General features: G+C 37.6%; 1 protein-coding gene across 2 annotated transcripts in view; it reads left to right on the top strand.

The window, feature by feature from the left end:
- LOC122558827 (inositol hexakisphosphate kinase 2-like) overlaps positions 1-24,783 on the top strand; it is a 33,861-nt gene extending 9,078 nt beyond the window's left edge. Inside the window, exons 2-6 of one of the 2 annotated variants that reach the window (XM_043707637.1) lie at positions 18,759-19,066; positions 21,278-21,500; positions 22,041-22,201; positions 22,620-22,795; positions 24,011-24,783. In XM_043707637.1, the coding sequence (XP_043563572.1) occupies positions 18,865-19,066; positions 21,278-21,500; positions 22,041-22,201; positions 22,620-22,795; positions 24,011-24,502 (1,254 nt within the window). In that variant the 5' untranslated portion in view covers positions 18,759-18,864 and the 3' untranslated portion in view covers positions 24,503-24,783. Of the gene's footprint in view, positions 1-18,615; positions 19,067-21,277; positions 21,501-22,040; positions 22,202-22,619; positions 22,796-24,010 lie in introns of those variants that run through there. The other variant, XM_043707636.1, reaches the window with a different exon arrangement.
- Positions 24,784-25,045: the final 262 nt, after the last annotated feature.

Here is a 25,045-nt window from a genome sequence, read left to right as displayed (position 1 = left end):
TGCATTGAAATAAATGCAGTTTAATTTATTAGTCCTACCTTGTCCCTGCCTGCTCTGATTGTTTGACCCGCTTCTGTTCTCAACTGTATCAGTCTCAGATTGATCTCTTTCCTCGCTATCTCACTGGGTCCCACCCCACCCCACCCTACTAGTTTAAATCCTTCCAAGCAGCTCTAGCAAATTTCCCTGCCAGTATATTAGCCTCCTTCCAACTTAGGTGCAATCCGTCCTTCTCGTACAGGTCACTTCTACTCCGAAAGAGATTCTAAAGATCCAAAAATATGAATCCTTCTCCCATACACCAGCTCCTTAGCTGTGCATTCATCTGCTCTATCCTCCTATTACTACTCTCGAGGACCTCCTTTTTAAATTCCTGCCTAACTCTCTCTAATCTTCATTCAGAATCTCAACCTTTCCTCTTCCAATGTCATTAGTTCCAATGTGGACAAAGACCTCTTGCTGGCCCATCTCCCCCTTGAAACATTCTGCACCCTCTCCTGAGACATCCTTGATCCTGGCACCAGGGAAGCAACACACCATTCTGATTTTTCGCTGCTGGCCACAGAAACATCTGTCTACACCTCTGGCTAGAGTCCCCTGACAATTGATCTCTTGGAACCTGATGTATCCCTCAATGCATTTGAGCCAGTCTCAATACCAGAAACCTGGCTGTTCGTGCTACGTTCCCCTGAGAATCCATCACCCCCTACATTTTCCAAAACACCATACTTGTTTGAAATGGGTATAGCCACAGAAGGCTCCTGCAATAGCTGCCTACCTCTCTCACCTTTCCTGGAAGTTAAGCATCTATGTGACTGTATCTGAGACTTTCCCCCCTTCCTATAACTGCCATCCATCACATACTGTTGCTGTTGCAAATTCCTCACTTTTGATGGTTCTAACTGTCTCTCCAACCGATCCATTTGATCTGTTAAGATTCATGACTGTATCTGAGACTTTCCCCCCTTCCTATAACTGCCATCCATCACTTGCTGTTGCAAATTCCTCACTGGTTCTAACTGTCTCTCCAACCGATCCATTTGATCTGTTAAGATTCACAACTGACTGCATTTATTGCAGATATAATCCACATCAGTGGGCGGCACGGTGGCACAGTGGTTAGCACTGCTCCCTCACAGAGCCAGAGACCCGGGTTCAATTCCCGTCTCAGGTGACTGACTGTGTGGAGTTTGCACGTTCTCCCCGTGTCTGCGTGGGTTTCCTCTGGGTGCTCCGGTTTCCTCCCACAGTCCAAAGATGTGCAGGTCAGGTGAATTGGCCATGCTAAATTGCCCGTAGTGTTAGATAAGGGATAAATGTAGGGGTATGGGTGGGTTGCGCTTCGGCGGGGCGGTGTGGACTTGTTGGGCCGAAGGGCCTGTTTCCACACTGTAAGGAATCTAATATACAAAGTAATCTAATCTAATATCAGTTATAGTTGTCATCTGTTTCACATGCTCAACTAGAGATTTTTGATTTTTCCTTAAGTGACTATTTGTAATTCTAGCAATGTTTTAGCCAGTAATTTGCATGCTACAATATCTTAACCATATTTTCAAATTTGTACTCGATTCTTGCCCTTTTTGATAACTGGATTCCATCAAAATTGAGTTCAAGAACAAAAACATCTAAGTTTCTCTTTTCCTTTCCCCCAGCCTGCTTAAAATTAGTTATTTAGCTTATTATGCTGAGCAATGAAAATGTCAATAACTAGTTAACACAGAAATCAGAATTTATAGAGGAGTAAAGGGATCAAGAAATTAAGATGTCTTGAAGTATGTCTTCTCTCTGCATTTTAAATTAACTAATTCTGCCTTTAAACCTGTGTGCCAGAATTCCACTAAATTGCATGTTTTATTAGTTGCTTTTGATTTATCCTTAAAATTTTTAAGTTTGAAACACTGGAAGCTTTTTGTCATTTGGGTACCCAAATCTTCTGTTGAGGATGGTGTAGAAATAAAAGTTCTATGGAGTCAATATGAGATCTTTGAAATCAATGGTTGTCTTTCCCTATCTGCTTGTATGTTCAATTTAGTACAGTGAAATTGCATTTAGCTCAGATATGTGTATATCCACCGTTAACAGTAAATTTATGAGACTGAAAACTATACAGCCTGAAATGCCAGATTTTAAACTTGGCAGCCAGACTGATCTTGCCTTTTTGAAAGAAAACTTGAATGATCTAGTGGTGCCCTTAATGAATTTGTCTGAAGGTTACCCATTAAAATTGAGTTAGGAAATAACTTGATCTGACTATATGAATGTGGACAATATTAACTTCCATTTGTGCACAATATTAACTTCCATTGAAGTGCATAGTCACGTTTTCCAAATTGCAGCTGCTCTAGGTCCCGTTATTTAGTCAGGTATATGTCAGTTGGCTAAAACATTTCTGTATATGACTCTCCTTTGTTTTTCAGCTGTCATCTATAAAGTGAGATTTGAAGTAGTTCCTGGTGCTTGTTTTGATGACTTAAGTTGTTTGTGAAGAAACTAGTTGCTTGTTGGGACCAATTCATGACTAAAACTTTGCATTACCTATGATAGTAATTTACAATTGCACCTTTTGGTTTTGTAATCAACCTGTTCAGAGATGTTATCACACACCTGGAGCAGGGGCGTATTGAACCCGGACCTCTTGGTCAATGGGTAGGGATGCAACTACTGTGTCACGAGGGCCCCTTCCAAATGTACACTTAAAATTTTGTAAATTTGGAAACTTTTTTTAAAAAAAAAACTTTCTTGTCCACTCCAAATCTAGCTTAGAAAACTAAGGCATTTGGCAGCAAGAAGATCTACATTTGTCTGAAACAAAAGTGCGACTTCCATATTTCATTTGCAATCAATTTTTTGTTTTGCCTCAGCTGTTTGCTAGGCAGTTGGTTATGCTTTTTATGCTATGCTGGCATTGATGCAGAACACAATGCAATTTTTTTCCATTTTTAACTTTGAGCTAATTTAATAAATTATGGGGTCAGACTTTGTTTTTGGACATGCTTTCGGTGACTTGGGTTAAAAGTCTCAAAGCCAGACTGAGTACCTTTAAGTGTTTTCTTTTTAGGTATTTTGTTATATTTTACTGATATTCGAAATAACAGAATTTTTAATGGCATCATGAGGAGCAATTACATTTTACATATGGGGGGTGATATATATTTTAATATATCCATGAATCCAATTTTAATTTCTTTTCAGAAAATTAATGATTAGGGACCTTGCTTTTATATGTGGGTATTTCTGATCCGAGAGGAAACTCCAAAGGATTTAAACTTTTTGGCATGAATTCCCTGTGGTGATTACTTTGGTCACCTTAACTTTTTACATTGAGGCCAACAAGACATGTTTGTTCATCTTGCTTAACCACCATCTTTAAAGACTTAGTCAAATATGTTATGGTATACTTTTTAAAAAAAAATGTTATGTTCTTTTTGTTGAGAGTTGAAAAATGCGGTGCTGGAAAAACACAGCAGGCCAGGCAGCATCCGAGTGGCAGGAGAATCGATGTTTCGGGCATAAGCCCTTCTTCAGGAATGAGGCTGGTGTGCCAAGTGGGCTGAAATAAAAGGTAGGGGAGAGGAAATTTGGGGGAGGGGCGCTGGGACTACGATAGGTGGGGGGGGGGGGAGGGGAAATGAGGAAGCTGGAGAAATCTACATTCATCCCATGTGGTTGGAGGGTTCCTTGGCAGAAGATGATGCGCTCTTCCTCCAGGCGTCGTGTGGTCAGGGTCTGGCGATGGAGGAGGCCAAGGACCTGCATGTCCTTGGCGGAGTGGGAGGGGGAGTTATTGTTCAGCCACGGGGCGGTTGGGTTGGGTTGGTTGGTGCAGGTGTCCCAGAGGTGTTCCTTGAAACGTTCCGCAAAGTAGGACACTTGATGCAACTGCAATACGCCAACTTCTATGAACAGCTAAAATTTATTAAGTATGTACAAACGTTTTGGAAGAACCCTTAACACACTTCGCAGGCCTTGTGGAGCTGTGTCAAGAGATCTGTGAACAAGGGAACAGTCCTCTTTTACACATGATTTGGAGATGCTGGTGTTCGACTGGGGTGTACAAAGTTAAAAATCGCACAACACCAGATTATACTCCAACAGATTTAATTGGAAGCACACTAGCTTTCGGAGTGCCGCTCCTTCATTAGGTGGTTGTGTACCACTGATGAAGCTAGTGTACTTCCAATTAAACCTGTTGGATTATAATTTGGTGTTGTGTGATTTTTAACTCTTTTCCACAGGATTTTAAAGCACAATCACATGCCACCAAAGATGCAATGTAGTGATTTGTTTCTGGAAATAATCAATGTGGTTAAATTCTTAACTGCAGTGTTCTTATTCTTTCTTAACTGCAGGAGGTTGTTGTGTGAATTGATTCTGAATTGCAGGAGATGGCTATCTAAGTTTTTACATTCTGCCTGCGAGAGAGAGAGAGAACCCCCTGCCCCCTGGTCATCCAGTTTAATTTCTGTCAGAATTTTACAAGTCACCTGTTTGAGCCATAACAGAAAGCAATAGGCTTTGCCTATTTCGCGTTTTGTGTGTTTCATAACAATAACTGGTGTCAACACTATTATTAATTCCTTTGGTTCCAAATATACTACCACCATCTCAAAGGCAATTAGGGATGGTGAAAAAGGCTGACTTTGCCAATGACATTTGTCGTCTCGTGAAAGTATTTAACAAAAGTTAAGCAATAGTGAAAGCTTGAAGGACAGAGAATGTTCCAGAATTGCGCAACTGGTAATTGCTGGATCTTGTTTTATTACAGGGCCACATGCTTTGAAAACTGAGATTAAAATATAATTTGAGTTAAACATTGCCCTGGACTGTAATATACAGTTGCCAATATTTATAGTATTGAGGGCAATTAAAATGATTAGGCAATTGTACTTATTCATCTGACCACGTAGTCACTTACAAATTATAACAGTTCCTAAACCAAATGATAGCACATGCTGGCAACTTATATTGAAGAGTCAGTTATAAATGCATTACTTTGATTTTAAGCAAGGATGTAAATTGCTTCTGTTGTTTAGTGGTCTGGAAAGTGAAATTAGTCTTTAATCACATCTAATCTGTAAGCTACCTTTAGCACTTGAAAAATAATATCTTGTTTCTTTAAAATTTTAGATTAGTTTGTAAGTATAATAACTATGTTTAGTTATGAAAATGTGGTGAGGACAGGGAAATTAAGCAATTATGGGTAGGAATGATTGAGCATTTGTTTAGTCTTGTTGTAAAATCAGCTCTTAAATACTAAGAGTGCGATTATTTGAGATAATATGAAAAGATACTGTTGAATTTAGATGCAGCATTAAGTGCTTAGGCATTAGTCTACTACTGGTCTCGACATGAATGAAAGACTTGCATTTATATGATTTATTTTTCTTGACCATGGATACTTCAGCGCAGTTTACTCCCAATTAATTACAGTATTTTTGAAGGGTACTAACTGCTGTTTGAAATACCCAACAGCCAATCTGACAGATAAGCATGGAAATTTGTGAAGTTTTAAGTTTGACTTATCGTACCAATTTTTATTTCTAAAGTCAGTTTTCAGTTCCTTTTTTAGAATTTCGGGAAATTTATTTGCTTTAGTACTTGAGCGTCTGAGATTGTTACTTAAGGATTGCATTATATTTGTTCACTAAAGCATTGCAATCAAACTGTGAGCCACCCAGTACTACTGCGTTTGTCACTTCACCAATTAGATGCTCTATCTCTTCCATTCGCTGTTAGCTTGTCAAGTATGGCGGTTTTGTTTCTTCAAACTTCACAAACCAATACCTTGTGTGTACATGAATGTGGAAGTTAAAACAATTCTTCATTTAACTGAGTGAACTGGCATTATTTCTGACAAATTTGTATGTTTGGCGCACATTGCTGAGTTTCAGCATTTGAGTTTGACAAAATGACTTTTTTGTTAGCAAGCCGGTGTAAACATCAGTCAAATATTCGTGTTGATTTATCAAATTCTGTATGAAATATTCTTTTAAAGGAAGTTAATAGGCAAATTGTTTAATGTTTTTATAGTTATTTTAAATGACTTGCAGTCTATATTTGTAAGCCATTTGAAAGAGTTGCATTTTATTCTTTGCATTATTCAGCTGGCAGCAAAGCTAAATTCAGTACTGTTTTTTCCATTCGTCATGTGACTAACAAAAGGCCATAAGCATGCCACTTAGATCAATTATGATCTGAAAGCTATCTCGACACCATTTCGTCCCACTATTCCTGTATCCCTTGATTTCAATAGTATCCAGTGTTTGAGTTTCCACAGCCTTCCGTGGTAGATTGTTCCAAATATTCACCACCTCCTGAATGGGGAAAAAAAGGTTACCCTCACCTTGGTCCCCAATTGCCTGTCCATGATTCTGAACATCTGTGCTGTATTCCCTAGCTTTGACTCGCCAGCCAAGGAAATCATCCTTCACTTCTGAATGAGATCATCTATCATTCTTTGAAACTCGAAGAATGCAGGGTCATATTCTTCAACCTCTGCTCATAAGACAATCCTGCCCATGCAGGCTTTTGTTTGGTGAATCTGTTACACTCTTTCCATGGCATGTGTATCCTTCTTTGGGTAATGAGACCATGACTGCGAAATATTCGCAAGTGCGATCTCACAAAGGTTCTATACAATTGCAGCAGGACATCTTTACTCCAGCACTCAAGTTCCGTTGTGATGAAGGCTGATGTACTTTTTCCCATCCAATTTACTTGCTGCACTTTTTTTTTTATTGATTCATGAGCAGGAATACCAAGATTGCTTTGGGCATAATCTTCAAATCTCTGCTCTTCTAAAGCTTACTATCTTTTTACCAAATTGGGTAACCTCATTTCTCTTCAGCTTCTATGTACTTAACTGTTCACTTGGTCTTCAGGTCGTCTTGAAGATTCCTTTCATCCTCCTACGACTCTCATTTTGTTGATTCAGCAAATTTGGAAATGGTATGTTTAGTCCCTGCATTAAGGTCATTTATGTGGATTATGAATAGCTTGAGGCCTAGCACTGATCATTATGGTACTCAACTCTTTCTTTCTGTAAACCAATTTTCAATCCATGACAGTAGATTAGATGCAATCAATGTGCTCCCATTTTATTTTACTAACCTCTGTGTGGGATCTTTAATGAAAGTCTTTTGAAAATGCAAATGCACACATCCCTCGAGTCTTGTTTATACTTGCTACAAGTAACAAGGTAAATATGATTTCCCTCTTATAGACCATGTTAACTCTGCTCGATCATGTTTATTTTCAAAATGTATAATTATCATGCTGTTTCTACCATTTTCCTTATCACTGACATCAAACTGTGTTTTCTTTCTTCCTCAAATCTTAGCAGGGCTTGTACATTTATTGGTAAGGTCCTAGGGAGAGTTGCTGAACAAAGAGGCCTTGGAGTGCAGGTTCATAGCTCCTTCAAAGTGGAGTCGCAGGTAGATAGGATAGTGAAGAAGGCATTAAGTATGCTTTCCTTTGAGTACAGGAGTGGAAGGTCATATTGTGGACATAGGTTAGACTACTTTTGGAATATTTTGTACAATTCTAGTCTCCTTCCTGTCTGAAGGATATTGTGAAATTTTGAAAGGGTTCAGAAAAGATTTACGAGGATGTTGTCAGGGTTGAAGGATTTGAGACGTTAAATAGGCTGGGGCTGTTTTCCCTGGAGCATTGGAGGCTGAGGGGTGATCTTATAGAGGTTTATAAAATCATGAGGGACATGGATAGGGTAAATAGACAAAGTCTTTTCCCTGGTGTGGGGGGGTCCAGAATTTGAGGGCATAGGTTAGGGTGAGAGGGGAAAGATATAAAAGAGACCTAAGGGCCAACGTTTTCATGTAGAAGGTGGTACGTGTATGGAGTAAGCTGCCAAAGGAAGTGGGGGTTGGTACAATTGCAACATTTAAAATTTAAAAGTTATCTGGATGGGTATATGAATAGAAGGGTTTCAAGGGATATAGGCAAGTGGGGCTAAATGAGGTTGGGATATTTGGTTGGCACGGACGAGTTAGACTGAAGGGTCTGTTTCTGTGCGGCACATGTCTATTACTCTTTTAAATAGTAGTTATATTTGCTACTTTCCATTCTGCGTAATATTTCCAGAATATAGTATGTCTTGGAGATTTACTGTACCTTCCTCTGAAGATGGACACAAAGTAATAGTTTTACTTTTCTACTACTCTCTCTCTTCTCCTGTCTGAACTAACCTAACCTGTAATGAACTCACTGTCCTTGCTAATCTCTTCCTATTTGTATACCTAAAGATACCTTGATAGCCTTTGTTACTAGCTTAGATTAATATTCTCTCATTTTTAAAAAAAATCAGTTTCTGGTCGTCCTATCCTGGATTCTGAATTGCTCCAAATCTTGGGCTTATTACTTTTTCTGGTCGCCTTTTCTAGTAACTCAAAGGAGTTACTTTCTAGTTTCTAGGAGTTTCTAGTAACTCAAAGGAGTTACTTTCCTTGATCTCTGAAATTTTAACTTTTGTTAGCCATGGTTGATTCACCTTTTGTTTTGTTGAGATTTTTGTGTCTTGGAGTAATCTATATTTGCTCTAGACCATGCTTTAAATGAAACATTTCCTGTTTACCATCCAATACTTGAATGTATTTCCCCAATCCACCACAACCAACTTGCCCTTTTACCATTCGAAGTTTTTCATTTTGAAATGGATGCTAGTTAAGAATTGAGTTTTGTATCAATTTTGAAAGGTGTACAATTGCATTTTGGTCATGATTCCTGAAAGGCTTCTCTACAGCAAGATCATTACTCAGCCCTTATTGTGTAATGCTAAATGTAGTTAATCTAAATTAATAACTAATTGATTCATTAAAATGCTGAAGAAACCATCTTGTGTACACTCCAGGAAGTCATCCTCCCAATGCATTAATTACTAACTAGTCTGTATGTAAATTAAGTTACTGTAATTGTGCATGTTGCAACTCATTTAAGAAAGTTTAGGTGTGAGGGCACTGCTATTTAATGGGAAAAGTAAATTGGGGTTCTGATGCTAGGTGCACAAAGATCATCTAATTAAATACATTATTGTGGATTTTTGAAAATGAGCAACCCAATTCAATGCAACTTGAATTTTTAAAATCACTGGTCTAGTAATCCAGAAGCCCAGGCTAATGTTCTGAGGGCATTGGTTCAAAAGGTGGAACTTGAATTCCCAATAAAGTTAGTCTCGGCAATGGTCATCATGGTAACCATCATCAGTTAAAAATTTGTCTGGTTCGTTGTCATGTTCGGGAATAAAATTGGCTATCCTTGCCTGGTGTAGCCTACAGTTGATTCCAGACCCACCACAATGTGGTTTGGCTTTCATCTCCCTTCTGAAATAGCCCTAGCTAGCCATTTATTCCTAGGAAAATTAGAAATGGGTAACAAACGCTGGTCTTGTCAGCAATCAAAGCGTGCTGTGAAAGAGTAAAGAAAATGATGGTCACTAAAAGTCTTTGAAAAAGCTGAGAGACAAATTTTAAATGTATTGAGAAATGAATGTGAGTTAAACTTTAGTACCTGACTGTCCCTTGACTTGAACCCACTAATATCATTTTGATCATCTAATTTGTAAGTAGCCTTCTGTAAATGTATACTTAGTCATAGAATCATAAAGATGTACAGCACAGAAACAGACCCTTCCTTCCAACTCATCCATGCTGAATAGATATCCCAACCCAATCTAGTCCCACCTGACAGCACCCTATTCTGAGGCTATTTGTCAGTTCTTTGGGATGCTCCTTTAAAGCAATGCAGAGTAACATCAATACTTGCACCATTTGATGTTACAATGAAGGTCTTGTCTGTCAGTCAATTAGGTAATGTTGAGGCCTGCTAAGACTAGTGCATGCGTGAATTGGGTGAGAACGGTCAGGTCGGGTTGGGGGAGGAGAGAGTTGAGTCAGATTGGATTTATTGAGGGGGTTTGGGTAAGGTTTGTCAGGTGGTTGATGTAACCAAGGGGTGGTTTAGTTATGAGTTGGGACCATTTTAATTGTTACCCAGGAGTTTTAGTAATTAATACCTGTGACTTTTCCTGAGTAATCATTAAACAGGTCAGTCGGATATCTCAAATGTCTCTGACTCTTAAGTCAAGTTGTGGACTTTCTCAGGGTATCAAATGCCGAGTGATTAACTATTGAAGTTTCAACTTCCTGGGCAATTCAGATTGAAACTTTTACATGATCTTGAAATGCAACTCCTTTTTATGTTGCTAATAATTGTTTTCCTTCAAGATCTATGGCAGTGCTCGGTTAGAAGTTTACATCCAAATTATTGAACACTTAATACATTGACATTTTTAGGTTTTGTTGTACTCATCCAAAGAGGTTACGATTAATCTAAAAATAAGTGTAAATCCTAATGAAACAATGCCATTAAAGATGTACTTTATGTTGAATTATGTTACTTACATTAATTGTATAATGCACCCTAATTACTTGCTCTCGGATGGACTCTGCAGAAAAGTGTACTTGGTAATCCATACAAAATACACAATGTGTATATATGCAACTTGTAACTTTTTCTCCCTGACCATAATTGGTATCTTCCCTCTGATTATAATTTATATCCAGTTTGAAGAATTAAATTCTTGGAAGAATTGCCTATATATGGTTTGTACAGTTTGTATTTCTAGAAATCTTGCATCAGCAACTTTTACATTTTGTGATATATGCCATTGCACGTTGAGAATAATAGTTCCATTCACCCAGTGCTGCTGAGAGTGGGCACCATTTGTTAGCCATGTTTTTTTTGCTCTCTCTGTCTCTGGGTCTGTCTCTTGGTCTCGGTCTGTCTCTTCTCTTCTCTTTCCCCCCCCCCCCCCGAATTTTATCTGCTTAATCCCAGAGAATATATTTTTGTCAGGACTGTTTGTGGGAATAGTATAAAATCAATATTATAAATAAGTGTAAATTGGCATAACTTAGGAGCTCACAGCTTTTGCCAGCTGTATTTGTTAATATCTCCCACTGGATGGAAGAAGTCATTTGTTCACTTTTAGAAGCTTGTGTCCATTCTTTTTGAAAGAGACTTGATAATTTAATAAAACAAAGCCTTTTATACCCATATCCTTTGGCAGAATTAATATACAAAAATTACAATTGTGTTTTCAACTGCTAAGTTATGGTCAGGTCGACAGCAATGCAACGAGAACCAAACAGATATCCTAAATTAATCTACCTCCATTTGGCCATATCCCTCTAAACCCTTCCTATTCAGATGCCTTTTAAATGTTGTAATTGTACCAACCTCCCCCATTTCATCTCAGTCCAGCTCATTCTATACCACACCACCCTCTGAATGAAAAGTTGCCCTTTCAAATCTTTCCCCCTTCACCTTAAACCTATGCCCTCTAGTTTTGGACTATCCTACCGGGGTTAAAGACTTTGACTATTCACCGTTATCTCTGCCCCTCCATAATTTTATAAATCTCCTTAAGGTCACCTCCAGCCTCTAACACTCCAGGGGAAACAGCCCCAACCTATTCAGCCTCTCCTTATAGCTCAAACCCTCCAACCTTGACAACATCCTTGTTAAACTTTTCTGAGCCCTGTGCATTTTGGTTTCTGTGTGTGGGAAATGGGTATATCCAAAACTGATGGAGCAGCTAAAGTGTTGCATCTTAACACTTTTTTTTGGAAACAGAAATTCATAATTATCCCAGAATTCAACCTGTGGTTTTTGGTGATGTCTGAATTCTACAGTTGTTAATTAAACATGTACCTGAGAATCTGGTTGGGTAAATTGGCTGGGTGACTTAGAAACAAACTGAAGTTACAATTTTAAGAAATGGTTGCTGTAGTAAATGTTCTCTACCAACTAAAAGATGAGTCATTTTATTTCAGGGTATCTTGACTGTCTCAAGAAGATGGAAACTGATTGTATAAATTGTTTGTACAAATATCTGGGTGGGGGTAGAGAAATAAGCGTATCTGGATCTAAAAGGGGTAATAATCTTAGCTCAATACATAGATTATTCCGATAAGTTATTTTTCCTGACTAGGCTCTGAATTTAATTTTTGGTTGCTTGCCAGTTATTTGACTTGCATTTTTATCAAAATGGTAGCTGTGAAGTGGTAAAACAATCCTGTTTGGAATTAAATATTGAGGGCAGACGTTATAACTTTCAGTTATAAACCAACCATGTGAAAAATTGTGAAAGTGTTACAGGCTGTCTGATTGTACCTGACTCACTATTTTTACCATTTCCAAATAATGGAAGGTATATTTTGGTTTCTAAACAAAAATATTCCTGTCTGCATTGTGGAAGTATAAATGATAATTGGTAAATATTTGGCTGGTAATGGAAGGCATGTGGTTAGCACTGCTGCCTTGCTGTTTCAGGGACCTGAGTTTGATTCCAGCCTTGGCAACTGTCTTTGTGGAGCTTGCATGTTCTCCCCATGTCTGTGTGGGTTTCCTCTGGGTGCTCCGGTTTCCTCCCACAATCCAAAGATGTGCAGGTTAGGTGAATTTACCATGCTGGCCATGCTAAATTGCCCATAGTGTTCAGGGAAATATAGGTGAGATGCATTAGTTGGGGTAAATGTAGAGTTATAGGGTAGGGGAGTGGGTCTGGGTGGGTTACTCTTCAGAGGATCAGTATGGACTTGTTGGGCCAAATGGCCTGTTTCTACACTGTAGGAATCCTGTGATCTATGATGTTATTAGGCTAATAATCCAGATACCCATGCACTGGGGACATTGATTCATAAGTATCTCAGTATGAATTTAACTTTAGTTAACAAATCTGGAATATAAAATTGATTATTTATTGCCATGATAACTATTATAGATCTATTATAAGTACCCCATCTGCTTCACTGATGTCCTTGAGGAAAGGAAATCTGCAATTCTTGCCTCATCTGGTGAAATGTCATTCTGGATCTACTGCAAGGTGATAACTTAACTTAAATACTGTCTGACTTTCTAGGTCATTTCAATCATCGCAATTAGGGGTGGTAACAAGTACTGACTTTGCCAGCAACATTTCCAAAAAAGAATAGAGATGATTTGGGAGAAAGCATATTTGAGATAATGAAGAATCTTGTAGAATTACTGTGATATGTGTTTGCAACAATTCCATTAACTGAAGAGATACTTACTGGAAAATGTATATTAAAAATATTTGCAAAATTGAATCTGCATTAATCATTTGTAATCTATTTCAAACAGCAGAATTGTGTATTTGGTTTTTCTTCAGTGATTTTTTTTTAGTAGATTGGATAAATATTATCCACAAGTTGGGGCTTGCTTTTTGCTACTTTGCTTTTTCTTTTCCTGTTTTGAGTCTTGCTGTTCAAGTTTTCTCATTGGCCAAATGAAATTGGTTTAACCTTTTTCCAGAATGATTGATTGCAAACCAGAGTTGTCTGAAAGTTCTTTTAACAGTTGTGCTTCCACTGCATCGAGCAAGTCTAATGTTTTTTAAACTTTTGTTAGCTGGTTTGTCTGCAGTTTTAGTTTAACTGTTAACAACCAACAGCACCCATCCATTTATTAAAACACATGCATATATAAAAATAGTATGCAATTCAGAGTACATATGAAAGGAACTTCCTGTCGTTGCATGAATAAATCTGACAGATGATTGAGCAGGTGATAAACATTGATCTGAGTTTCCTAAAGCTTGTTTACATTTCGGATTCCTTCTGGACAGTTTTAAAATGGTTCTGTCAGTTATTGGTCCACTTTTTCCTTAGCATCCTGTTCTTGTTTTCCATTGCAGGTAAATACTAAATTCTAGATATAAAAGAAATGCCATATTCAATGCTTTTAAAAAAAATTCAAGATTCAAAGTATTGTCACAAGCTGTCCCATCAATGTTTTAAGTGGAAAATTATTTTTTTAAATATTTATTTGCTCAATATTTTCAATTACTTGAGCCCATTTATAGCTACCTGTATTTAAAAATACCCAAATGTTAAATCTCTTGCAGTTTTCAAACCGTTAAATTCCCAACTAATGCTTAGACCTACTCTTCACATTTAATTTGATGCATCATTCTTTTGTTTTCTTTGACTGACTTTTCTGCTCCAACACTTGCATATGTGCTGACTGTGTTGTATGTTCAGTGAAAAATTCAGAACTCAACTGCATGAAATTGTTAGGTAGAAATATTTAATACAGAAGTAAGATATTCTATAAATATAAAATAAAACATAGTACATGCTCAAAATACTCAGTGGTTTGAATTGAGTATGACTCTTACAGCTGAGTCAAATATGACTTTTCCTCAATGTTTACTTTTGATCTGGTTTTCCTGCTGGCTAGGCAGTCACTGTTGCAGTGTGGCTAGTGGTTTTGTATGGGACCTCATGGAATCGCTGTTGTAGTACATTGCCTGGGAAATTGATTTTTTTTTATGGACAATTCCTGTAAACCTGGAACCCTCAAAGTCTTTGACTTACATTAGGACGTCTGAAGGCTCCAATGAGATTCAGTAAAGTAGTTACTCAGGAAACGTTAAACTGTTAAATACATAGCTTAACTCTTGAGTAGCTATTCAACACATCCCACCCTTATCTCTCCAGATCTTCATCAGACAGCCCTCATGCCTATCCTGACTGAATTCTCTTTCTTCACTTCCCACCCTAACCAAGTATAAACACTGCATCACTTACCTTGCACCTTCATTCCCTACCCCCTTACTCATCTAGCATCCTATCGCTGGAACCTTGCTCCCTCCCCATCTGACTCCTTACTTAACTAGCTCCCTATCTTCTCCTCATCTAGCTTTCTACCACTGGCACCCTACCTAGTGTACTTCCTCCCTAGCACACTATTCACCCACCACTCTGATGTCATGCTTTCCTTAAGTTTTGACATAAGCTGTTAAAGTGGCTGTCAGGATCTGAGTTTCAGAATATGGCTTCTTACTGCTATGAAAACTGGTATGTTTGCCTTCTGCTGACAGTTTTGCACTACAGAAGAACTGTCACATTGGAAGTATAGCTCTGCATTTCTTAGGGAGCCAACATTGCCATTCATTGGAAAATCTGACCTTTTATTTCCCTCTTCACAGATGTTCCTCGACCTACTGAGTATTTCCAGCAACTAATAATTGTGATCAGTGACAAGTAGATTTGAGACTCATTTAAAAAGTTTTATCACAGAATTTCTTGCTTCAGAATAATTGTCTCTGGTGTAAATTAAAAACAAAAATTTCAAATGTGTCCAAATTCCATAGTTCTATTTCCAGATATTCCATTTTGAAATATCAAAATTTAATTCTAGCTCATTCAAAGTTTAGTTGTGTAGTGCATCATTAAAATGTTTGTGAACTTGAACCTCATGCCAATAGCACAAAACATAACTTTAGAATGCAATTTGTTGTTTGGAATTTTGAGGTTTTCAGATGTCATACTTCAGACATAATGGAAGTCGTGATTTTTGAGAAGATTTGTAGCTCAGGTTGAGGTTCTGGATGTTGGTTTGCTCGCTGAGCTAAAAGGTTCATTTCCAGCTGTTTCATCACCCTACTAGGTAACATTTTCAGTGGGCCTCCGGGTGAAGTACTGCTGATAATTCCTGCTTTCTATTTATATGGTCCGGTTGTCCAACCAGAACTCTATCAACAAACACATTGGGTGAGACCCCATCTACCACCCCTTAAGAAAAAGAACAGGAAATGACATCACCAACCCAAAGAAACCCGAACACAAATACAAAGCAGGAATCATCAGCAGTGCTTCACCTGGAGGCCCACTGAAGATGTTACCTTAGTAGGGTGATGAAACGGCTGGAAATTAACCTTCCAGTTCAGCGAGCAAACCTACATCCAGCATGGCTAGTGTGTGCTCACTTCACACTTGTATGCTATTTCATTTGGATTTCCGTCTGTATAATTGTGCATTTAATATATTTCAAATTTAAAGGAAATGTTCATTTCAAATCAAATGATTGTAGGATTGGAAGATTAAGGGTAAACTTAAGGCGTTTCAGTATTTCTGTTAGGAACGCTTGGCTGTTAAATGATGGTGACAGAAGATTTGCTCAGATGAAATAAGTGTTTTCTTTCATATTTTGTTTTTGTCAGTTATCACATTTGAAACCCATTCTTTTTAGTAGGGCAACTCATTACTTCAGAGGTGCCTATTCTGCTTTGGCACTGGAGTCTTCTGTATTGCACCACAGGTTTCAGCTAACTAAAATAATGCTTTATGCATTCATTATTTGTAATATTGTTAACCTTATGGAATGTTCTATTCAATTTTGAAGCTATGACCTGCAAACATTTAGCATCTGTATAAAATTGTTCTAATATTAGCTTTGACAACTAAATGCTGTGGCTCTGCAAATTAAATTAAGTTTTGTGTAAACTGAGTTGCTGTATATTCATATTCATGCAGCATGGCGTAATTTCCTGTGCATATTTATGTAGTTCTTTTAAAGTCAATATATTGTGAATTTCCTCATATCCTGTTTAACTCCCTAGTGTTGCATAATTATCCTCACCTTTTCTACCCACTCAATGGCTCTTCTTGCAATAATAACAGCAAGCTAATGTTATGAATTGAGTGAGCACCTCATGTTGATTGTGCTTGAAGGTAACTTGAGGTACGATTAGAAGTGGAAGGAGCAGCTAGGTAGGTGTTTAGATTTCATGTGTATGAAAGGAAATGTACTAGAGGGCAACTAGTAATATTTATGCTGTTGCCAAGTTGTAGTAATGTTTATAGGGCATCAGAAACTATCAGTGATAAACTAATATTGTACCCCCTCACATGAAATTTATGGACTTTTGACATGTAATACTTCGTAGGATGTTGGGTTTATTTGTGTACACCTGTACTTTATTAATAAGAGTTATACCAATGCAAAAATCCTTAATATTCTTTGATTAATGGCTTTTTGAAATTTATCAAAGCAAGATTAGTAAAAATCTGAAGAGAAGATTTATGTAAAATTATTATTTGATGAAGGGGGGGTGATTGGTAAAGGACTTAAATGGCAGAAGTTTGATTTATTGTCTTGCTAATATACAAATTAATGCAGAAATATAATCTGCACCTGTTGGTATCAACGCATATGGTATAACTAAGCACTTGTTTCTATCTAAAAGGTCTTTTCACAAATCTTCCATGAAAAGATCTACTAAATCTTTGGTATAAGTTGGTTCGATTTTTGTATCTAAAGAATACCTACAACTAAAACTTACCAAGCATGTGAAATTTTGAAATGTTTCTGATAATATGCAAATATATTGAATAAAAATTTAGTAAAATGTTGCATCGTTGCAATCCCCAGTAAATACTTTCAACAAGCTGTATATATTATTCGGCAGTAATGGAGCCATTTGGTCATACATTTTGTCAACGAGATTAATGGGTACAAGTATGTGGTTACATTAGTTTCATCATTGAGGCATGGGTGTAACCTGACTTGTTTTCTTGCTGCGAGGGCGTGTTTTTAGCCAGAGCTGTGGCCTTCGGCATTCATTATAATTAGCATTCAGCAATCGGGTTCATTAGCTTGTGACTCAGATGGCACCACTTGTTTGTGCCTAGAATGAAATTTATGAAATCCTTTGTCTTACTGTGAGCTGAATCCGAATTCTAAAAGCGGTTATTGTATTTATTCCAAGTGGAATATTAGCTCTTTGCACTTTGCGCTCTCTGCCCTGCCAAAAAAAATTACATAATTTTAAGAGTAAATAAACTGTAAGGTAGGTGTGTAACTGAACACAATAGCTGAATTTTTGCTTGTTGAGTTATCCTGAGATTTTGTGCTTTTTTTCTAAATTATAATCCTGGGGGAGGGTTATCTTTTCTGCACCTTATGTAAAGCCTAGAAATTACTGAGTTTTGCTTTGGTAATTTTGTGAAACAAAATGCGGCTACACAATGCTAGTTTTGAAATTGTCGAATTTGTTCTGCAAAAGACAATGGCACAAATGCATGTCTCCTGACTTGACACCCAGTTAATAAAGTAACTTGAAACAAATATTTGGTTACTCTAAATGTACAATTATTGGGGATTGATCAAAATGGCTAACAATCTGACAGTAATGGGCATTTTCTTTTAACAATTTATTTCCCTCTTTTTTTTTATGTTGAAATGTTAAGAGTTAATGAGATTCTGCAGTTGTTATAAATTATGTAACCATCCAGCAGCTATGACAGTGAAACATCTAGACACTCAGCTTGACAAGCAGTGTTAATTTAATTTTTTTTCGGACCATAAAGAGCTCCATTGTATATTACTAAAGAGTTAAGTTTCAATGTGCTTATTGGTCTGACCTGTATTTAAGAAACCAAGTTTAATTTCTACTTTTAATGATTGTTTAGCCTTTTACTAAACTTTGCTTCTTTTTTAAAAAAAAAGGACTTGCGGCAATTGCCTTTTTAAGGATAGCTTTGAATTATGCAATTGGATTTATGTTGTACTTTGATCCTTTATGGTAATGGAGTACTATGCAATAGATAGAAACCAGCTGAGGGCAGCATTGTTCTGAATTTTCTTTTCTGACCCAGCTCCTTCCCTGTTTGACACATTGCCATTGCCTTCCCACTGAAAGTAAGTGGTTGTCAATTGGTCGCACTTTGTGACGTAGGTGGAATATAATTGGATCAACTATTTTTGTGTGTAACCTCACAGCTCAGTATTTCATTGCTCTTCCCAGCGTTTCGTTGAGTCACAACTCAAGAAATTGTTTACTGAAATGTTTGGCGTTCATCAAGAGCTGATTCCATATAGGTTATAGAGCTGAGAAAACCTAAACTTTGGGAATTTAATTGTTGTTGCAGGATCTTGGCAGTGTATTGACCACCTGAGGGAGAAGAATCTCCAGCTGGGTTATAGTCACAGTCTTCATACAGCCTGCTGTACTTGTTTGTCTAATGTGCTTTAAGGATGAGCCCAGCACTAGGAGCAATGGAAGTGGAGAACTATGCAAAAGGAGTCCTCCTAGAGCCATTTGTTCACCAGGTTGGAGGACATTCGTGTGTCCTCCGCTTTAATGACAAGACCATTTGTAAACCCCTCATTCAACGGGAACACCAGTTTTATGAAACACTGCCACCAGAGATGTGCCGGTTTACACCACAGTATAAAGGTAAGTACAAAACCCTTTTTTTTTAGTCTGACAACATGTATGTGTTCTGTGTTTTCCTTCCTCCTTGTTCTTGTACAAAGTCGAACTGGTGTTGGGCTGTCTTGGGAGGGTGGGGAGAAGAATATTTGTCTCTTGTTTTTGTTTCAAGTTTATCAGATGAAAGCCGTGGTTGCCAACTAGATCGCAGTGTAGTTGCGTGACGCTTGAGTAGCCTGTATTCTGCTATGCTTTAGTGGGCCTGCTGATGGAGGTAAGTTCACCCAAGAAGGATAAAATGTAAAGTATTTGTAAAGTTTTTTTAGGTTTTAATCTTGAACATGAACTAGATTTAATAAGTAGTTTATAAAGACTTGCCAATGTGCAAAATTGTATGTTTTTATTAAAGTGTAAATGAAACCGCTGGAGCTTTTCTCTCTCTAACGATTTCAGTAGGCTTTAGCAGGCTTTTTAAAGTTGAGGTAAGAGCTGGAAAAGCAGCAATCAGAGCCTGACGCCCTACACCTAGAGGGAACGGGATCGACTGGAACAACTAGCTCCACCAGGGTGTGAGAGTCAGCCAGTTCTGTTGTAGACTAGTTGGGAAAGTTCGTAGTACAGTAAGTGACGACATTTGGACATTGCAATCTCACATGCATTTTTTATTTAAGAGGGAAGAAAGTAATGTGCACAAATTGTAGAGGAAATATGTTAACAGATTTAGTTTCTATCAATATTTAAGCAATAAAGTTTTGTAAAATTAATAGGTTAACTACTTCAGTATTGGGTTATGGGCGTAGTTTTTAATTCCTTAATTTATGCCAATCATATAACATTCATTGGAATGCTTTAATGTGAAAGATTAATTTGTATATATTCAGAAAAGTAAGCATTTAATCTTGTATTGTAATTATTTTTAGATAGAATTTTGTGAAATGAAATATTTAGACGAGACTAATTTAGGTTAATATGTAAAGCATGTATTTGATGTAAATTTAGAATTCTTTTCAGGGATGTGTTGTCTTGTGCTTTGGGGAAGGTTGGGACTCATGTCTCCTCTTCGTCCCCTCATGTTTTTTTTCCAGGATAAATCCCTAGCCCTTGTCCTAGCTTCCCATGGTTAACCCTGTCTGTCTGAAGGACAACCTGGGTTCTGCCACCCCCCTGGTTAGATCAATTCTTGATGTTTACTCCATGGCCAGCTGCTGAGTGCACCAATCTGAACTACAGGTTCCTTCATCCAGAATGCTCTGTCTGGCAGTCGTGCAGGATGACAAAAGACCCATTCAGACTGCTGTTGGACTGTTGAGAAAAAAGACGAAGTTAGGATTGAAGCAGCAGTCAACCAACAGCTGAACTAAATTCTTTGTAAACTCATTAAGCCAAACCAAAGACTGGCCTCAGATATACTTGCAGACCTCTTCAATGAATTTGCAAAGCAGCAAGCACAGGTCATTGACTGCGTGATGGGTGAGGGGGGAATGCACTACATTTGCAATGAATTGCAAAACAGTAAATGGAATTATGAATTGGTGTTTTTTTACATAGCAAAAAAATTGGAATGTAATACCTATTTTAACCTTGTAATTGTTTGTATGTAGAGCTTATGGGAGATTATGTGCTGGCTTGTGTGTCTCATAATTGGTTTATCTTGGTTTTAACAAAGCTTTACAGGATTCTGTATTTCACTGTGTCAGAATGTTGCAACAAGCTTTGTATTCACTATTCTGCATCAGCCTTTTTACCATTTGGCTTTATGAATTGCATTGCTATGCTGTTTCATAATTGGAGAATTATGGTGCATTGGCTTCCAAGATTTGGATGAAGTGGTGTTTTCCATGTTGCTCTATTGCATACATTTTCTCAATAAGTTGCACAAAAATAACTTCAGTTCCAATAAACAACTTCCTCAAGTCTATTTGTCTCACTTGTTTTATTGACTCCTATTTCATTATATGCTGATGTATGTGCAGTGTTTGGGCTGGGGAGGATTGTTTTGTATAAATTGGAAGTTTTTTTTCCAGATTATAGAAGTGTCTTTGTCTAGTTTTTTTTTTGATTTGTTAGGTTGAAAGCCGACACAACTGCATAAAAACTGAAGGCTTGGGTAAGCAAACAGGCTGTTTTTTGTTGTCACTGTTACTTGTGCAATCAAGTGACTAATTTAGTTGCTAAGGTTTTTATGTCTGCTTTCTACCTACCTGACAATTATTTCCTTTTCTGTTCTTCTTGTAGGAGTCGTTTCTGTAAGTTTTGAAGAAGATGAAGAAGGAAATCTATGCTTAATTGCCTACCCATTATCAGGGGACCAAGCTGATTTGGAAAATGTAGATAATTCTGAATGTGAACCTAAAAATAAGCTAATAAAATGGAGTAATAAGAAACCTGTGTTACTAGAAAATGACAATTACGGAAAAGAACGGGTCAGGCAAAATAGGAAAGAAGAGAAAATAAAAAGGTTGGTCTCTGAAGTGATGGGCTAGTTGTATGATGTGCTCATCTCTTAGTATGTATGCACCATAGTTGAATACTTTTGTCTTTTCAATGTTTATTAGTTTAAAGTTAACACAGCCTTTTGGACCTTCAGTTTTCAATATTTGTTTTCTAAATAAATATCGTCCTCTGTTCTGACCCAAATAATTTTCTGAACAGCACTTGTTTTGAGTTCAACAAGCCAGTTGTGATTCCCCCTCACATACTGTTCACTTATTTATTATGCTCTCATTAAATGAGAGGTTTTGGCTTGTTCCAATCTGCTGCTTAAGTACCGTAATTGCAATTTAATTCCTTATTAATGAAAAATACACCTTTTTAATTTTAACTACTAAACTGTGCCCGTGTATTTACAATCAATAGGGAGATACAGACTTTGGAATTCATTTTTGTGGTGTATAGATAAAATGATTTATTCCTTTAAAATTAAATCATCATGTATGCCATAAAATTTTCAGAACAGACTGAAGTTAAAAATTAAACTGTTGACTCTGTGTTTTTACAGCCATAAACTAGATGAAGAATTTGAATCTAAGAAGTCAGAGGTATTGTATTATAGTATTGAGAAGAAGTCTGGAAAAGTAAAACATAACCCTTGGAGCATGAAGTGTCACCAGCAACAACTGAAACATATGAAGGATAATGCAAAGCACAGAAACCAATACAGTATCCTTTTCACTGTAGTATATAGATATATATAGAACCGTGCAGATATGTTTGGTTTTGTTTTGTGATTGAAGGTAGGTGGGAAGGCTGAGAGTTCTGCATGCAATCAGTTGTCTTTTGGTATAGTTGCTCTTCATCATTGATGTGGTTTGACCGGAGTGAACCACCTGAATGAGCCCAGACTGACTTTGGTACTTGCACATTACCATTACATTATGACTGAGCATGACTGACTTTGATTGTCGTATGACCCAGTTGTGCTGTGGTCTTTGGCAATATGAGACATTTGTTTTGCCTCTGAAGAGATTTGGAGATGCAAGATTTTGTCTTTTGGCTTCAAGATTTGCTTTTCTATTCAGATCTTAACTAACTTTTTTTTTGTCTCCCATTCCTGTGAATTCCTTAACGTTATTATCAGAATTTATTTTACTGGAGAATTTAACGTGCCGTTATGAAGTCCCTTGTGTTTTAGACTTGAAAATGGGAACACGCCAGCATGGAGATGATGCATCTGAGGAAAAGAAAGCTAATCAAATCCGTAAATGTCAGCAGAGTACATCAGCTGTTATTGGTGTTCGGGTCTGTGGGATGCAGGTGTGTATGATGATAGTTATGTCAAAGTTTTTTCTAAGCGGAAAGTAATTGTACCTTTTTCTTAATAGTGTATAGGCCCTTTAATTTTTTTTTCGCTCCATGTGTGCGAACTTAAGACATGCACACACTTTGGTCTCTTATGTGAGAATGTTCTGGTTGCTGAAGAAGTTTTTAGCAAGGAAAATTATTAGGTGGGTGTGTTTGGTCTTTTCCAAAACAGTTGCATTGAATGTAGTAGATTAAATGTTGGAGTTTGAGAATTTGGTGCTGGAGTAGACAGTGTGCATATTTTTAGCTTGCTCTGCTATTCAGTAATGTTGCAACTAAACCTTGATGTCACCTCTATGTTCTGTCCAATCCCATATTAACTAGGCTGTGCAACTTTACAGGTAGCCTTTGAGTAGCAAATTTAATTGCTTAAAACAAGTTATAAGGGAGTAGTACAATTATTGCCAAATTTAATGATTTGAGGATAGTGGGACTGACTGACTGACGATTGTTTTTGCTGGAGTTCAGATGAATGAGGTGGGGGGGGGATCTCCATAGAGACTTATAAAATTCTAACCGGGTAGATGCAGGGAGGATGTTCCCATGCTGAGCGTGTCTACGGCCAGGGGTCACAGTCTGAGGATTCAGGGTATTCCTTTAAGGATGGAGATGAGACATTTTTTTCATCTAATGAGTGGTGGGCCTGTAGAATTCATTGCCGCAGGAAGTAGTTGATTCCAAAACATTGAAGAGGCAGCTAGATATAGCACTTGGGATAAATGGGACCGAACGTTAAGGGGAGAAAGCAGCACTGGGCTCTTGAGTTGGATCAGTGATTGAGCAATGATAGTGATGACCAGTGGGGTAGGTTCGAAGGGCTGAATGACCGCCGCCTCCTCGCTTCAGTGTTTCTAATGATCCTGTTGTATTCAGTGTTGAATATTCTTGTTCAGCATTCTGGACTAGGGATCTTTGTGCAGTACTCACTTTGCCACTTTTAAGTAGCAACGTTTGGGTTGATTATGCACATATTTGAAGAGATAGACAGACAGACAGACAGTAATGTCCCAACAGTTCTGCTTTCTTTAAAAGTAGAATTTTCAGCTGTTCAGTGGCAGTTGCTGATTTGACATACAGCATGATGACTGATAAACTTGATGCTATTTCTGTCAAATGTAGACCAGCTTGTACAATATTTTGATTTTAATGTTATATTTTCTCTCCTAGGTATATCAAGTAGACTCTGGCCAACTCATGTTCATGAATAAATATCATGGAAGGAAGCTTTCTGTACAAGGGTTTAAAGAAGCACTTTACCAGTTTTTAAATAATGGAAAGTATTTACGCAGGGACCTTTTTGAACCTGTTCTTAAGAAACTGTCTGAACTAAAATCTGTTTTGGAGAAACAGGAGTCGTACCGTTTTTACTCCAGTTCCCTGCTCATAATTTATGATGGCAAAGAGTCCACTTCAGATTCAGATTCAGAATATTCTGAAGACCTTTCTGAAGAGTCAGCTGATGAATCTGCAGGAGCATATGCCTACTCCAACTCCAGCAGCAGCATGGTTGATGTCCGTGTGATTGACTTTGCTCACACAACGTGCAAGTATTTTGGTGAAGACAGCGTGGTCCATGAAGGACAGGACACTGGCTATATCTTTGGACTTCAAAATTTAATAACTATTATTAAAGAAATAAGAGATGACAACAATGAATAAACTAGAAAAGCATAACACTATTGTGAATGGGTTTTATTTGTAGTCAGATTATCGACTGACCAATCTCAAGGTCTTGATATTCGTGGACCTGGTGGTTGACATTCATCGGCAGGAGACTTAAAAGAATGGGCATTTCCTACGTCGGTGCTGGAAAAAGGCACTTACAGATATCTATTTATTTTAAATATTTCATGAACATTCCATATTATTTGAGATGTCAAATACCTCTGTATTTCTGTGTGTTACTGTTCATAAATAAAATCTTGTTTTGTGGTAAAAAATCTCTCATGCCTTTGTTTTCATTGGCAGTTTTTAGAACTGTAATTTATGGGTGGGTTCTGCTGCTAATGGGTGTATTAACAAGCCCTAGTATCTAGACTGATGTGTGAGAATCCTCCTCCCCGTGGTTTCCCAATTTGCTAATTACAAAGAACTATCATTTGTAATCCTTTTTTGCATCAACGGGTGTCTCAGTTGCTGGGCATACTGACGTCCATCTCTTGGCAACCAGTTAGTGCAGATATGATTATTCAGCCTGAGTTT

Source organism: Chiloscyllium plagiosum, chromosome 18, assembly GCF_004010195.1.
Source record: "Chiloscyllium plagiosum isolate BGI_BamShark_2017 chromosome 18, ASM401019v2, whole genome shotgun sequence".
NCBI lineage: Eukaryota > Metazoa > Chordata > Chondrichthyes > Orectolobiformes > Hemiscylliidae > Chiloscyllium > Chiloscyllium plagiosum.
This window is presented reverse-complemented; position numbering and strand designations above follow the sequence as displayed.